Raw genomic sequence first — 17,267 nt, 5'->3', positions numbered from 1 at the left:
AGTTGTAGATTGTCACAATATTATTTATTTATTTATTTATTTGATGCTGAGGATCGAACCCAGTGCCCCACATGCAAGGCAAGCACACTACCACTGAGCCACAACCCCAGCCCCTCAAATTTTGTTTTTTTTAGGCACTATTTTTGGGCTTTAATTCCTGTCCTGAATTCCATGTTTATAAATACCCTTTGGTGGTCTGAAAGAGTTAATGATATTGCCAAAATTGCAGCTATTTGTTTAGTTGTGGAATTGTTTGTGGAGTTTTATTTTAGTGGTTCCTAACAATTATAAGATCTTTAGATAGTTCCTAAATTTAAGGTCTGTCCTTATGCCCAAATGAACATTACTTTTTTTCTTTTGACAGATTTGCCTGAAGACCTGGACAATCTTCATTTTTGTCATGGACTGTTAAAACGTTTGGAGTTCTGATTCTGGTATTTTTTTCTTATTTTATTACATTTATAAGATATAAAATGCCAGCCTTACTGGAATGCATTGGTAATGGATATGAATGACTTTGGTTTTGAATATAGATTGTGGTAAAAGCTTGTCATGAAGATATTTTTTGGTATTTATTAGTTACAAAATATTTTTTTTAAATGTGTGTTCATTTGCCTGTGTAACCAAAATGCCCCAAAGCAACTTTGCAATATTGTACACTTTCTTGTGACCTCTTCTCCTGCTTCCTGCAGTTGTATTTTGTGCAATCAAATTAAATTAGTTATGATTCATCCTGAATAAATGATGAAAGATGAAATAATTACTTGAACATAGTGAAATGTCTAATGAAATTTTGCCCCAAACCATTTTACTTTGGAAAGATCAGTTTCCTGTTCTAAACTTACTGACACAGAATGATTCCTGTGTTCTATCCTGAAAGTGGTTGCATTGCAAAAGCCAGTGATTTCATTTCTAAACACACTGAGTGCCAAGTCTAACATTTTTGCAATGATTTATATAATTACACAAAAGGGAGTGCTTATTAGATTTGCAGATGACACAGATGACAGAATCAAGATTCAAAACAATCTTTTGCAGATTGGAAGATAGACTCAAACTAACAAGATGAAATTGAACTGTAATAAACTTTAAATCTCAGCATTTAAGTTTATGCAAGGAAGAATGCAGAGATTCAGTTTGACAGCATTTTTGAAAAAAATATCTGGGCAGTTTAGTTGGTCTGCATGCTCTGCATGGCCAGTGTGGAGGGGCTGTTAAGGAAAATTCCTGTAATTTTGGGTTGCATTTATAATTGAATAAGGTCTAGACTGTCATATTTTAAGGTGAACATTAGCCAAAGTAGTGAACTTAGAGACAGTATGACATGTGGAGGGGTCAAGAAACTGGGATGTGATTGTTTTATTGAGGTGGGGCTGGAGGCACAGTAGGGTTTGGCTGTTAGTGGCTTTATTTATTTATTTATTTTTAAGTTGTAGTTGGACACAGCACCCTTATTATTTATTTATTTATTTTTATGTGGTCCTGAGGACTGAACCCAGGGCCTTGCATGTGCACGGCGAGTGCTCTACCACTGAGCCACAATCCCAGCCGTGTTAGTAGTTTTTAAAAGTTTCTTGTTTTCAAATATTAGAAGGTCTATCATATGAAAGAAATAGTAAAAATATCTTGGGATTATTTGGGGAACTAGGTCTAGTGTGTAGAAATCATGTGGAGGTGATTTTTGATCATGTGAACAAGAGATACATTATAGCTAAGAGCTTTCCAACAGTAGAGTGAGCTATCTCAGAAAGAGACAAATTTCCAATCAGTGAAAATATTTTAGGTAAAGGCTTGATGGCCCTTTTATTGAGGATATTGGAGAGGGATCTTTTACTGGATACCTGCAGGTCGTATTGGATGCCAGTCCCAAGTTTTGGAATCTTAGTGGAAAGAGAACCTACAGTTTACTGATCCACAAGGAAGACAGTCTTATTTAAACTGACTCTTTAAGGTGTTTGAAACAGTATAGTTCAATGGCCCCAAGTGTCTTTCAGCGACCCTTCAGGAATTTGGTTTTTTTTGGTGGTGGTATTGGGGATTGAGCCCAGGGGCACTCTATCACTGAGCTGCATCCCCAACCCTTTCTAGTTTTTAATTTGGGGCAGGGTCTTATCAAGTTGTTAAGTCTGACCTTGAACTTCTGATCCTCCTACCTTAGTCTCCTGAGTCACTGGGATTATAGGTGTGCACCACTGGGCCCAGATGTAACTGTTTATTTTATTATTAGTTACTGTTAATTTATTACTATATTAATTTACAAGTTAAACTTTATCATGGTTAAGTATGTATAGGAAAAAACAGAGAGAGAAGGAGAGTGAGAGTGTTTGGTATGTTTGTGGTTTCAGGTATCCACTCTGAGGATTTTGGAATATATCTTATATGGGTAAGGGGGGGGCAACTCTTCTAGTGAAGATTTAAGTGAAGCTTAAGTCACAGTGTCCCCATTATCCATTGGTAGAACTGGGATTCAGAGCCACATTTGTATTTCTGCAGAGACAGAACTAGCTAGAGCTGATAGTCAGGTGATTCAAGTGAGTGCTGGATGTGATTCTGAAATAATGGCATTTGAGTTACCATGGGTGAGTTCTATCTTCTTCTGAGCCTTTTTTCCTTTAGAATGTCCTAAGGATTAAATAACAAGTTACATGTCAGCACACTGTAAACGTTAAACTATAAAAAGTTAAGATGTGGGTGTTAGCATTGGAGATCAAGATTCAAGCCCAGATCTGGCTCAGTTCCTGTGCCAGGCTCTTTACTTTTGGTGCTCTTTGCAGGTGTATTCAATACTAGATTGGAGATCTGAGGCGCATAGTATATACCAGGAATCTCTCAGAGAGTAATATCACTGTCTAGTTGGAATCAGCTTTGTAGGTACCTGTCTTGTATTGAACTGCTTAATGAGATATAACTAGGTAGTAAGATAACTAGAATGCTACATTATTTAAAGGTGAAGGGTTATGTTACTATATTACTTTCAGTTTTCCAACCTGTGGGTTAGAGGGTATCACAAAACCTGTGCAAGAAGATCTGATTTCATGAAAGTGGTTAGGTGAAGGCTGGAGATGTACCTTAGTAGTCGAGTGCTTATCTAGCATATGTAGAGGCTGTGGGTTCAATCACTAGCACTGCCCCTTTACCAAAAAAAGATAGTTAGGGTCCGGGGTTGTGGCTCAGTGGTAGAGTGCTGCGGAGCATGTGTGAGGCACTGGGTTCGATCCTGGCACCATATTAAAAAACAAAAAACAAAAAAACAGCGAAATAAAGGTATTGTGTCCAACTACAACTAAAAATAAATAAATTAATAAACAAACATAAAATATTTAAAAAATATTAAAAAATGATGGTTAGGTGGGAAATTTTTTTAATGTGTGAAACTTGGGAAATATATGTAGTCAAAATCAGGATTATTTTTTAAGTTTAATGTTTCTTCGAGTAAGTTTAATGAACTTTCATTAGATTTTTTTGTATCAGATTTTTTTTTGATGTTGGTTTTATGTTTGTGATAGACATATACCTTGGACCTCTTTCATTAGTAAATTAATTTCAATAAAGAAAATCCACTAATGTATGACTTAGATTTGATTTCTTAAATACTTCATAAATGACTTCATGTAAATAAGTGAAAAATGGTAAAACAAATTCTTTCTTAGACTGTGACCCAGTTTCTGGTTGAAAATATTAGTCACTGTGGCTGTGTTACACAATACCTGTCTATCATTACTTCTGCGGTCTTTTTGCATTTGAAAAGTAATACCAAAGAATCTTTTAATTTATTTTTAGAAATTCCATTGTTGAAAGTTTTTCTCTCCTTTTTATCCTTTAAGGTCTTGATTTCCTGGTTAAAGATGTTCTTCACTCAAATGCAGTTTTTCCTGTTGGTAAAGTAAGACAAGGATCAGCATTGCTTGTTAGTCCTCTTTTGTATTTCTTAAGAATGGATGTTTTTGAGATGTTGATTAACAAGGTGTGGAATGCCCTGCCAGCTTGTTGAATGACTTTCAAACTTGCAAGTTCTGTTAAATACAAGGAGAACCTCTATGGGTAACTTTTGTGTTGAAGAAGTCATTTGTCAACCATGGTAAAACTTGCAAACCCACTTTATACAGAGTGGATTCTTGAAGCTATACAGAAAATAAAAAAGCAAAAGCAAAGGCCCTCTGAAGAGAGAATCTGCCATGCAGTCAGCACATCCCATGGGTTGGATAAGAAGACAGTCTCTGAACAGCTGGAGCTCAGCGTTCAGGATGGCTCAGTTCTCAAAGTCACCAACAAAGGCCTTGCCTCATATAAGGACCCAGATAACCCTGGGCGCTTTTCATCAGTTAAACCGGGCACTTTTCCTAAGTCAACCAAGGGGTCTAGAGGATCATGTAATGATCTTCGTAATGTGGATTGGAATAAACTTTTAAGGAGAGCAATTGAAGGACTGGAGGAACCAAATGGCTCCTCCTTGAAGAACATAGAGAAGTATCTCAGAAGTCAGAGTGACCTCACGAGCACCACCAATAACCCAGCCTTTCAGCAGCGGCTGCGCCTGGGAGCCAAGCGTGCAGTGAACAATGGGAGGTTACTGAAAGATGGACCACAGTACAGGGTCAATTATGGGAGCTTAGATGGCAAAGGGGCACCCCAGTGTCCCAGTGCTTTTCCATCCTCACTCCCACCTGTCAGCCTTCTACCCCATGAGAAAGACCAGGTAAGTGAAAAAGGTACATTAATACAATCGAAATATTGTACTGCTCTTTTGGCTTGTACAGTTATCTTTTAAGTTTAATATGAACAAAAGTTCTGAGTTTGATAAAATCAGATGTTTTGCCTTAAGCAGACTTTTCTGTTTTAAAATGTACCTATTATTTCATAATATAAATGATTTATATTGTTTTACAATACATTGAGGGCTTTCTCATTGGTTGCCAAGCATTTAACATGATGATTATGTGATTTAAAAAAAAAAAATAATTGGTGGGTGCTAGAAGGGACAACCATAGGTAACTTTAATTCTTCTTCTTCAAGGCAGAGTCACATATATTTTAGAAACCTTAGGAAGACCATAGTATATTTTTCCTTCATTATTATTTTCAGAGAAGAAGAATCTGCAGACTTCTTATTTTAATACTCATAATCTCTGCATTCCTGAAATTGTTTTAATATATGACCTAAATTCCCCCAATTTGAAGTCATTATTATTGTTGAGTTCTCAGTGGGTGTCTGTGAATGTTCATTTTTTTCTCCTATAGTATCTTTGCTTATACTCTTTGATTTCTTTGGGACTGTTAATTCTATAGCATTGTATTTGGTTTTTTTGTTTTTGTTTCTGGGAATTTAATGCAGGGATATTTTACCACTGAGCTACATCCCCAGTCCTTTTATTTTTTTATTTTGAGACAGTCTCTTTTAAGTTGCTGAGGGTCTTCATAAGGTTGCTGAGGCAGGCCTTAAACTTGTGATCCCCCTGCTTCAGCCTCCTGAGTACTGAGATTACAGGTGTGTGCCTCTGTGCCCAGCTCTATAGCATTATAAATACTTGGCAGAGTTTTTCTTCTGTTATTACAATGATTTTGAAATGAATCTGGTTGATAGGATTTTCCTTTGTTTTGTTTCAAAGCTATAGAAATTATTTCTGAAATTATCTCCCCAACTAAAATTGTAGTAGACCAACAGCTAGTTGTTTATAATTTAGGCCCTACAGTTTGGGGGCTTGTTGTTTGTCCTTTGGGCAAATGCATACATTGCTATCAGTTAATTTTACATCCTCTAAATCATGTTAATAGAAAAAGTGGTTGCTCTCTAAACCATGTTTTCAGAAAGGATTGAAACACAAGTGTTAGGCAAAGCTGTGCGTGGCTTATGTTTTCCTCTTAGAAGTCACAAGATCTTGAAGTGGACCCTGTTTCCTTTGGTGCTTTAGCTGATAGGGGCCCAGCTCTAGAAGCTGGGTAGGATTAGGTAGTTTGCCTTTCTACAGACCACTCTAAAGCCTTTAATCTATTTCTTAACTGTATTTATGTCTTATTAGTTTTCCGCAACATATTTATCAGTTGATGGTAATTGTGTATGTGTAAACAACCCTAAATCTTTATGGGAGATCATGGCATAAAAAAGTAATATAATTATATTTTTTCCTTTTTTATGATACTGGAGATTGGACCCAAGGGTACTTTACTACTGAGCTACATCCCTACCCCTTCTTATTTTTTGAAACAGGGTCTTGCTAAGTTGCTAAGGCTGTTCTTGAACTTGCAGTCCTTGCCTAAGCCTCCCCACTTGCTGTATTGCAGGCTTGCACCACTACACCTAGCATATTTTTACTTTTGATAGAGGAGCAACTACAAATTTTCCATAGTGCCTTTCGTATCCTTTTCTAACCTTGCCCATCATTTCTTGCTAACCTTATCATATTTTTTCCAGGCAGCATCTGTATGAAAGTATTTTTAGTCTACAGGAAAATTCGTGTCTGAAAGTGTCTAGTATTGAGAACAGAGTAATTTATTGCTTAGCATGCAATTGTACTGTTCTCTTTATGATGCTGATCTTTAAATTGTCCAGTTAGCATTATCATTTAACAAGGAAAGCTAAGAAAATGTGTCTTAGAATTTTTACTTGATGAAATTTGAAGATTAGTTGTATGAAGTAATTATAATCTAATTCTGAAAAAAATACAAATAAAAATATAAAAAGCAGTTCAAGTAATTTTGACATTTTTGTATTACATATAACAGCATTTTTCCTTGAAAATTTTAATTAAACTACATTATAATAAATTGCTCTCTGAGACTAAAAGTGGTAAACATTAAAAGTGGTAAACTTGCTAAGTAAACATAATAAAAATTCTTGACCTGGGATCCATGAATAGGCTTGAATGTAAAATCATGTGTGTATCCATCCCCATGTTTTTCTAGGGTCAGGGCCTATGGTTTTATCAGATTATAACGGGATCCTAAGATGTCAAATAGCCAATGTGAACATTTTTTTGTACTGTTGGAAAAACTTAGGCTAATTGTTGGCCTTTGATTATTTTTGCTTAGGCTCCTGAACTTGGATATGTGTGCATATTGATAGTACTATAGTTCTGTGCATTAGGGACTTTCTGTAATATATTTGAAAGAGATTGTCATTGTTCTTGATATGCTAGAAGTTGCAGAGTTTGCATTGTGAAAAAAAATTTATGGTATAAATGGAAACTGTTCAGAGTTGGAGCATCTCACAACTAAAATATAGTCAACCAATGTCTTTCAAAGAAGCTGTTACTCTGATTACTTTTGTTGAGCAATTGTATTTAATTGTAAAATAGAATAAAAAGTAAAAATAATAGGCAATATTTCATAAGTGTTACATGCTGGCACTGTTCTAAGTGCTTTATTTTTATTATCTCCTTCACTTGGCACGGTAACTTCGAGGGAGGAGGTTATTCTCTTTATCTTAAAGATGAAAAACTGAGGCTCAAAGTTTTAAGCAGTTTGCCCAGGGTCACTTACAGAGTGGGTAAATGTGAAGCAAGGATCCCAGATCCCAGTCTGGATCCAGACCTGTTTTCAGCTGGGGCAGTAGATTGGTCAACGGTGGTTGCTTTTAATTAATAGTAAAAGTCTCTTTTCCAGTTTCTCCAATGGTCAGAAGTAGTTTTCCCTCAACAAATAAATTTCTAACATTTTAAATTTGATGGTTGTAAAGAGCTTATTACAGTTTTTAAAGCAGGTACAATTTATAATATTAACAATATGGGAATGCAGTGGGGAAGTAGTAAATCTGTGTCTAATTAGATTTAACATCATCATCATTCCTATGCATGACTGCTAGGAGGAATACAATGTGAGTTGAAATAGAAGTGCTCCTTCTTTCTGAAATGTAATTGCACATCTTTTGATAGTCTAGAATTCAAATTGGGTATTACCACACTGGCTCCTTAGCATAAATTCTTTGTATTTATTTAAGAAAGCTCTCTCCGGTGAGGTGATATGGAAATGAATTAAACCACTGAAGATAAAACTTTATCTTTGACTTGGTGAGGGAACTCCTGAAGGATAGTATTAGTGTTTCTCATTAAAAGTGGTAAAGCTCAATTAGGTCAGATTATGAGGACTTTAGAAAGTCAAATATTCGAAGAGAGACTTCAGTTATTACTATGCACTTTGTAGCAGTAAAATTGCATTTGAACATTTAACATTTTTATAAAATCAGTTTAGTTCAATTTTAAACAGATTCCTTGGTATTTTACTTTATTGAGAATATCTTCCTAAAATTTATTAAGCATCAATCTTGGTATGTTTCCAGTGCAGTATATAATACGGGAACTCTTCATTCTAAATTCCGCTATTATGTATAATTATAATGTATCAATAAGAAATAACAAAATACCCCGAATTTTGGGATTAGTATGGAGAAAAATTAGTTTTGGAATCACTAAAGTTAGATAGAAGCCTATTATGTGAAAGTCCAGGTGGATCAAATGCTTGCTACTCTTGTTTTGTTGAAAGGTGGGACATTTTAAATATCAAATAGGACTTTTGATGTTTTTCTTTTGAAGAAATGAAATTGCTGTTATTGGGATCTTATAAAAACCTTCAAACATAATTACAAGAATGATAAGATTGTCAATAATAAAAAATAAAAATGATATTGAAATGGAGCACTAATGATCAAAAATGGGATAGAGACAGAAAAACTATGATGAAAATCACTTATCATGGACTGGTTTGTTCAGTTGTTTATTGTATTTGTCCCCCACCCCTTGTTAGGTATTTTATCAGTTTTGGGCAATGTTATCAATATGAAATAATTTCTATGGATAGTAGATATATATACATCCTATATAACTCCTGTGTCATGTAAATGCCATAAATTAGGTAACTTTAGTTTTAGATTTTCCTTTTTTCTACTTTTCTCCCTTATGTCCTCTCCTTTCTAGTCCCATTCTTTCTGCATTAAAGCAGACACTTCTCATCTGGTTCTGGGACTTTTCCAATAGCCTGTTTTTTGAGAAGGACCACATTGTTTGTGATGTGGCAGGCTTCCAGAAGTCTTAAGCCCCAGGAGAATCATTGGACAACTGTGAATCCTTTTGGCATAAGTGTATATATTTTTTATCTGCTAATTATAGAGAGTCCGAATGTCCTCTCTATTGACCTTCTTAGTTTTCTTTTGAATTGATGTCCTTTGTATTATAGATGTCACATTTCTCAAAGGCACTTTATTTATGTGTAGTCAACTTTATCCTTCAGATCTAAAGGATAGAGCCCTAAATGTTATAAATATTGTAAAATGTAACGCTTCAGAATAACCTGAATTGGAAAGGGAAGGTACTAGGGAATGGGAATAATCAAATTTTGTTATGCGTGTATGAATATGACATAATAAATTCTGCTATTATGTATAATTATAATGTATCAATAAGAAATAACAAAAAAACCCCTTAATTTTGGGATTAGTATGGAGAAAAGTTAGTTTTGGAATCACTAAAGTTAGATAGAAGCCTATTATGTGAAAGTCTAGGTGGATCAAATACTTGCTACTCTAGGATCAGAGAAGGATCAAAAATTGTAGTTCATGTTGTTCTTACAATTAAGCTTCAGAAGTGTTTCAAAATTGGGCAGTGTCTGAAGACTGCTTTGTGAGCAAATAGTACCAGTCATTGAGGTATTATGGAGAGAGCACTCAGACTGTCCCAAACTAGTTAGTGGGGTCAAGGGAAAGATGAAATGAAGAGCAATTGTCTTTGTGTTGCACTTGAGGTATGACAACTTGTTCCACTTTGGAGCTGTTATCAAGATAGGACTTGTCTAGACTTCTAACGAAATTGGCTTTAGTAGACACATCATGTCAGAGGACTTTTGATTGCTCAAGTGAATGTTAAACATTCTTTTTAACTTTTTGGATCTTTGATGTATTGAATTTCTGATACCTTTCCCATAACACATGATCCTGTCCTGACTGATCAATAGTTGTAAGGAATTTACTCTTGTACTCCATATACCTATTGGCTTATAATAGCTACACTTGTGATTCTTTTTTTTTTAGATGTATTTTTTTATTAGTTACACATGACAGTACAATGATCTTGACAATTCATACATTTGAATCAAATGGGGTATAATTTCTCATTTTTCTGATTGTGCAGGTTGCAGAATCACATTAGTCATACAGTCACCTAAATACATACAGCCATAATAATGTGTATTTTATTCTGCTGCCCTTCCTATCCACTCTTCCCCTACCTTCTCCCCTCCCATTACATCTCTCTACCCAATCTAATGTGACACACTTCTTTTTTTTTCTCCTCACAACATCATATGTGTATTCTGTATAATGATGAGGGTCTCCTTCCATCTTCTGTGCAATTCCCCTTCTCCCTCCTTTTCCCTCCCATGTCTCTTCCCTATCTAGAGGTAATCTTATTCTCATGCTCTTCCTCCCTATCCCATTTTGAATCACCCTCCTTATATCAGAGAAGACATTCAGCATTTGTTTTTTAGGGATTGGCTAACTTCACTTAGCATAATCTGCTCTAATGCCATCCATTTCCCTGCAATTTGTGATTCTTAACAGTGCTAAGAAAATCTGTATTGTATAGCGGTTATGTTATTTAGCAATTAAGTGCTGTTTGTTGATTTATTTTGATTGTATTTTACATAGTAAAGATTTTGTTCTTTCCCTTCAGACTTTTTAAATTTTTGTTATTGTTGATGGACCTTTATTTTATTTATTTATTTTTTATATGATGCCTAGAATCAAACCCAGTGCCTCACTCATGCTAGGCAAGCACTCTACTACTGAGCTACAGCTCTGCCCTCCCTTTAAACTTTAACAAATGGTACACTTTAATGTTGTTTTGTTTTTTTCCTCACTCAAATGATTTATTTAAAAACATGTAATCCTTCACGAATTATATGTCATCCTTGCATAGGGGCCATGCTAATCTTTTCTGATCATTACAATTTTAGTATCTGTGCTGCTGAAGCAAGTACCATTTTAATGTTTCTCAAAATGGAGGCCTTTTCTTTTAAAATATTTTATCTTTGTATTTTATTCATGGCAAATGTGATTATTTCATCATTGCAATAGCAAATTTTGATTGTAAAATTTATAATATTTTGTTTATAAACTTCATTTTCTTGGCACAGTACATAAAACAACAGTAAATTTGATACAATGGTTCTCTAAGCCACACCAAAATTTAACTGTGACTCTGAATATTCTCAGATACTTTCATCTCGTTGATGTATTAATATTTCTAAGTCCATAAACATCAATTAGCTTACCAAATTAAAGTTAACAAATGAGTCAGCCATGTAATTTGAGTTAGCAGGGCCATGAAGGAAGTGTTTTTATTTGTGTGTAGGTACTCTTATCTCCATGTCTTCAGGTGGTGGATGGAAGTTTGTATATGTAATAAAAGGTGATATTACAGTACATATTGTGAAATACTAAATGCACTTACATTCTTGCTTGGGACTGGGCCACTTGCTTAGAGGTCTCTGGGAGTGGCAAAAGTGCATTTTATTGTTTTTCTTTATTTGAGATAACCTTTTAATTAGCAGAATATAATGGAGAGTTACGTGTCTTTTTTTTTTTTTTTTAATATCTTTATTTTATTTTTATGTGGTGCTGAGAATTGAACCCAGTGCCTCATGCATGCAATGCTACCACTTGAGCCACATCCTCAGCCCCACGTGTCTTTTTTTAAAAAACAAAAAATATTTTGACAAATCTGCAAAATGAACATTAGAGACAGTTCTAGAATAAATGATACTAGATTTAAACTGTGAGGTTGGTCTGTACAAAAATATAAAATAAATACTAATCAGTTGTCTAAGCAAAATCCAGGAAGGATTTGTGTTAATTTGACAAGTGGGTTTAAAATTCTTTAGCCACTATTTTTTAGAAACAAGCTTTGTTCATACATCCTTTCTCTAATTTGCTTCACTTTTGATCTTTGATAAACCAGCTGCAATTTTGTTTCATTAACAAACTTTAACTGGTTAACAGATGTTTGTTTTGGCTTGATTGTGTCCTTTCTATTAGAAACAGCATAGGCATACATAGAAACCATGCTGGGCCTTTTCCTGTCTGTAGCTTGACAGGCAGTTCAGAAGAGCAACTTAATTTTATTTACAAAGTTCAATTTTTGTTTCTCGGTATTATTGTTGTATGTATACAAATATGTCAGCTCTTGTCACCCTCATCAAGGGGGTCTTTTGTTGTTAATCCTCCCCCGTTGGACCGGTACACTCCCTTCACCTACTTTTTAAATTTTTTTTTTTATTTTTAGCATCACAAAATCTTAGCATGCTGCGGGGAAAGGTATTGCAGGAGAGATAATTGAGGTATCAGTGACTCTTCCACAGTTCAAGGGAAGGAATGGGACTAGCCTGGTGAATTTTAGATAATTTCTTCCATCTTCTTTGATGTCAGTAAGCTGCCATATGGAGAGCAGTGAGGCCTACAGGAAGGAGGTGAGCCTTGGTCTGGGCTGCCTGTGATGTTCAGAGTGGTGTGGGCTGGGAGCCAGAGGCAGCACTTGATGGTTTCTGTAGTAGTTTCTCATGTGACCAGTCCTGCTTTTTGTCTGTGGTTTCTGACATGCTTGTGACCCTTTGTGATCATAAATAGGAATGATGAAACAGCATAAAAGAAACAGTAGTAAGAGGAGACAAGAATGTAAAACTAAAATCCAGTAATAAGGACATCAAAAGTTGATTTCTATTTGATACTTGATCTGCTTCCAAAGCTAGCATTTTAACATATATATGATTTCTGTCTTGCAACAACACCCTATTCTAACTATTGAGTCTTGAATTATGAGTAAAACTGCAGAAAATAAGACCTGCTGGTGGAAGAGTATGGTGTGTTTGAAGAACATCAGCTGTTTTGTTAACTTCTGGCAGTATGTTACCTGGGAAAAGAAGGCAGTGGAGGAAAGGGCTGGGTTTGTAGCTCAGTGGTACAGCACTTGCCTAGATGTGTGAGGTACTGGGCTCGATTCTCAGCACTGCATATAAATAAATGAATAAAATAAAGGTTCATCAACATCAAAAAAGGAATTAAAAAAAAAAGACAGTGGAGGGAACTAGGATGATCTTTCTCCCTTAACTTTGTAATTTATAAAATTGTAATGTTTCAGAAAAGTTGAAGGAGTGGTGGTATAATAAACACTGTATTTCTTTCATCTAAATTCACCAATTATTAACATTTTGCAATAGTTATTATTCTCTCTCTTCCTGGGTGTATATATGTGTGTGTTTGTATATATACACACACATAGAATGCATCTATTTATAATTTTTGGCTGAACTATTGAAAAGTAAATGGCAGGCATTATGATATATTATCCCTAGATATTTAATTAGATATTAAAACATCCTCCAATATATTACAGTACTTTATCTTATGCAAAAAATTCAGCAGTGAAATGAGTGTTATTCTAATAGCCCATATTTTCTCATATGACCCCAAAATATCACAACTTTTGACTTTTGATCCAGCATTAGTCTTCCTTCTTTCTTTTCTTTTTCTTTCTTTTTTTTTTTTTTTGTCTTTCTTTCTTTCTTTCTCTCTCTCTCTCTCTCTTTCTTTCGTTGCTGGGGATCAAAATCAATTAGGTCTCCTTTATTTTATTTTATTCTGGTACCAGAGATTGAACCTAGGAGCACTTAATTAACCCTTGAGCCACATCCCCTAGCTCGTTTTTATTTTTTTATTTTGAGACAGGGTATCACTAAGTTGCTTAGGGGCTTGTCAAGTTGCTGAGGCTGGCTTTGAACTTGTGATCTTCCTGCTTCAGTGTCCCAAGCCTCTGGGATACAGGTATGTGCCACCACACCTGGCTTATGGCTCCTGTAATAGAGAACAGTTTTCCCTCCTTTGTGCTTTCAAGACATTACCTTTTTTTGGAGGGGGGCGGGGTACTGGGGATTGAATTTAGGGACACTCCACTAAGGCACATCCCAGCCCTATTTTTTGTATTTTATTTAGAGACAGGGTCTCACTGAGTTGTTTAGTGCCTCGCTTTTTGTTGAGGTTGGCTTTGAACTTGTGATCCTCTTGCCTCAGCTTCCTGAGCCTCTGGGATTACAGGCGTGTGCCACCGCGCCTGGCAAGACATTACCATTACTTGTAGGATGTCCAACAATTAGGTATTTGTTTGATTGTATCCTCAAGATTAGATCCAAGTCAAACATTTTTGGCGGGCTGGGGATGTGGCTCAAGCGGTAGCGCGCTCGCCTGGCATGCTGCGGCCCGGGTTCGATCCTCAGCACCACATACAAAAACAAAGATGTTGTGTCCGCCGAAAACTAAAAAATAAGTATTAAAAAATTCTCTCTATCTCTCACTCTCTCTTTAAAAAAAAATAAAAATAAAAAATAAAAAAGACTGGTGATGTAGCTCAGTGGTCAAGTGCCCTTGAGTTCAATCCCCAGTTACTAAAGATAAAAAAAAAAGAAAAAAAAGAAACATTTTTGGCAAGAACAGTATATGTGTGATCTTGTGTATTTCATTTTGGGTCATATCAGGAGATAAACAATTCCAGGTTTGTCATTTAAAATGGTGTTTATTTAATCAGTTGGCTAAAGTGGCATCTGTCTGATCAGTCTTTATAAAAACACCCTTTTCATCTTTAATTAATAATTAGTACAGACTTAAGACCATATGAATAACTTTTCACCCAGTGTGCATTAATTTTCTGTTGCTCCTGTAACAAATCACATGGACTTGGTGGTTTAAAATAGTCGCACATGCCTCAGCCTCAGCAAAAGTGAGGCACTAAGCAACTCAGTGAGACCCTGTCTCTAAATAAAATACAAAATAGGGCTGGAGATTGTGGCTCAGTGGTTGAGTGCCCCTGAGTTCATTCCCAAAGGAAAACAACAACCGCACATGCTGGTTGGCATCCCTGTGACTCAGGAGGCTGAGACAGGAGGATTGCAACTGATCAAGGCTCTGTTACATAGAAATAAAAACCAAAAAGGACTGGGGACCTGAATCAGTGGTAAAGTACCCTAGGTTCAATCCTTAGTACCAAAAACCAAACAAAAACCAACATGCATGTTTTAGTTCTGTTGGTAAGACAGAACAATGACTCTCATTGGGTTAAAAATCAAGGTGATGGTAGGCTCATATTCTTTTCTGGAAACTTTAGGAGAATCGTATCTTTGGTTTTCACACTTCTAGAGCTGCCCACATTCTTTGACTCCTGGTCGCCTTTCTCTGTCTTCAAGGCCAGCAGTATTTCCTCTTTGATCATTCCTTTATAGGTCACAGTTCCCTCTGATGTCCATCTGTGGTCAATTTAATCACAGACTGCTGTGATTAAATTGGGCTCACCTGGTTAATTCAGAGTACACTTTCTAGCTTGTAGTCCTTAATTTAATCAAGTCTGCTAGGTTATTTTGCCTCGTAAGATAACATACAAGTTCCAAGCATTAGGAAGTAGATGTTTTCTGGGGGTTATTATCTCACCTGCCACACAGTGGTTTTACTAGCCTTACCTAAGTCAAATAATGCTCTGAGAATTATATTGAAAATTTTCAGGTTGTGGTGTACCGTAGTCTAAGTCTACCTAAAAGGAACAAATCAACAGCTTATTGTAGTGATGCTGGCCGAAGGCTGGTGTTGAGATGCTTGGATTCCATGTCTGATGGCACAATGCTGAATCATTTCTGGGACTGAAGCAGGGGGTTGCCTTCTGTCTGCACTTCCTGCCCCTTTACTTACAGCTGAAGAATGGATTTGCCATTAACAGCTTCAAAGTTTTTAACAGTAGGAATTTGGATATTCAAAATATTTTTTGAAAAGTTTATTTAAAGTTGTAGAGAGGGTCTTTCACTTAAATGCCCAGAGTACCTGGGGGCGGGGGACACCATCACAATAATTTAATAAGATAGGTACATTAGTGACATTTTAAAGAATAACATCTGAAGAATTTCATTTGTTATTTAAATTATAAATCCTCAGCTAGAGAATTCCAAATAGGCTGAAAAAGAAACTGATTTAAAAAAAAAAATGGGCAGGGAGGATGTAAATTATATTTTTTTACTTCACAGGAAAAAATCCAGAAAAATAGGCATCAAATTAAGGCAGGGAGCTCCTAGGATTCATTTTCCTTTGTTTTACAGTGTTTTGCTGCAATTAGTTGGAATGCTTTGGAAATAACGATGGTTCCAGATGTTAAAGAATAACTGTTATCAGCCTATAAATGTGCTTTCTAGAGATGATAAAAAAGATGATCTTTTTATCTGATGAGCCTGACCTCTTCTGTAAACCTTCTAACTTATCTCATTTTCCACCAGCTACTGAAATATAACAAGGTGCCAACAATTACATCTTTATAAAGCATTTATATTAACTACAAAAATCACTTCTTTATTGGAAAATTGTGTAATACCATGATTTCCATTTAGCATGGCATGTTGGTTAGCAATAAATGTTGCTAGTGTTATGAACACAAGCCTGCAGGCAGTTTGGAGAACATTGATCAGGTGCAAATTGTATGTATTTTTCTGGTTTCTAAAAATTTTAGAGCAAAATGAAAAATAGTTTACATTGAGAATACTACTTTTTAGTGTATTCCCCCCCCCCCACTCCCCTTCCTCTCACCCCCCTACCCCATGTGCATCTTGTGAGGAGTCCGCTGATACTTTTAAAATCCATGATTTGTGTCTGGGACTGTTTAAATTCTGTTTTAATCCACAGTATGCAACAAAAACTAAGCAAACATGGTTGAAATATGTATTTGTGCCTTGTAAAGTACACATGATAAGAAGTTCACATTATATTTGAAGACTGGAAAACATACAAGAGTATATTCATGTCAAACACATATTGCTTACTGTGTACTAGGTAATGTTCTAAGGCATTTAATAGACACTAAATAATTTTACATGAACCCTGAGAGATGATTACTATTATTAGCTAAATTTTACAGATGAAGAAACAGGCCAAAGAAGATGACTTACTCAAGAATACACAGAAAGCTGGACGTGGTGGTACATTCCTGTAATCCTAGTGGCTTGGGAGGCTGAGGCAGGACAGAGGCTAGCCTTAAGCAACTTAGAGAGGCTGTAAGAAACCTAGTGAGATTCTGTCTCAAAGTAAAAAATAAAAAGGGCTGGGGATGTGGCTCAGTGGTTAAGGTAATTCTTGGTTTCCTCCCCCTGCCTCTCTAAAAAAGAATACACAGAAAGTGTTGGAGTCAGTGTTTCAATCCCAGTACAAGCTGCTACTTCATCACCCCCTGCCTGTTTCTTTATTTTATTTGAGTGAAATCAACATGT

The 17,267-nt window shown here is 35.8% G+C and overlaps 1 protein-coding gene and 1 non-coding gene across 5 annotated transcripts in view; one reads left to right on the top strand and one right to left on the bottom strand.

The window, feature by feature from the left end:
* Kat6b (lysine acetyltransferase 6B) overlaps positions 1 to 17,267 on the top strand; it is a 185,614-nt gene that overhangs the window by 12,247 nt on the left and 156,100 nt on the right. For all 4 annotated transcript variants that reach the window (XM_071611144.1, XM_027931246.3, XM_071611145.1 and 1 more), the window contains exons 2-3: positions 365 to 434; positions 3,825 to 4,696. In XM_071611144.1, coding sequence (XP_071467245.1) covers positions 4,076 to 4,696 — 621 coding nt within the window. In that variant the 5' untranslated portion in view covers positions 365 to 434; positions 3,825 to 4,075. The remainder of the gene's footprint in view (positions 1 to 364; positions 435 to 3,824; positions 4,697 to 17,267) is intronic.
* LOC114089549 (U6 spliceosomal RNA) lies at positions 10,857 to 10,961 on the bottom strand. Its single transcript, XR_003582198.1, has one exon. It is a non-coding gene; the product is annotated as a U6 spliceosomal RNA (small nuclear RNA).

Source organism: Marmota flaviventris, chromosome 4, assembly GCF_047511675.1.
Source record: "Marmota flaviventris isolate mMarFla1 chromosome 4, mMarFla1.hap1, whole genome shotgun sequence".
In the NCBI taxonomy this organism is placed as follows: Eukaryota; Metazoa; Chordata; class Mammalia; order Rodentia; family Sciuridae; genus Marmota; species Marmota flaviventris.
Note: the sequence above shows the minus strand (reverse complement) of the source record. Positions and strands in the feature narration are given on the sequence as shown.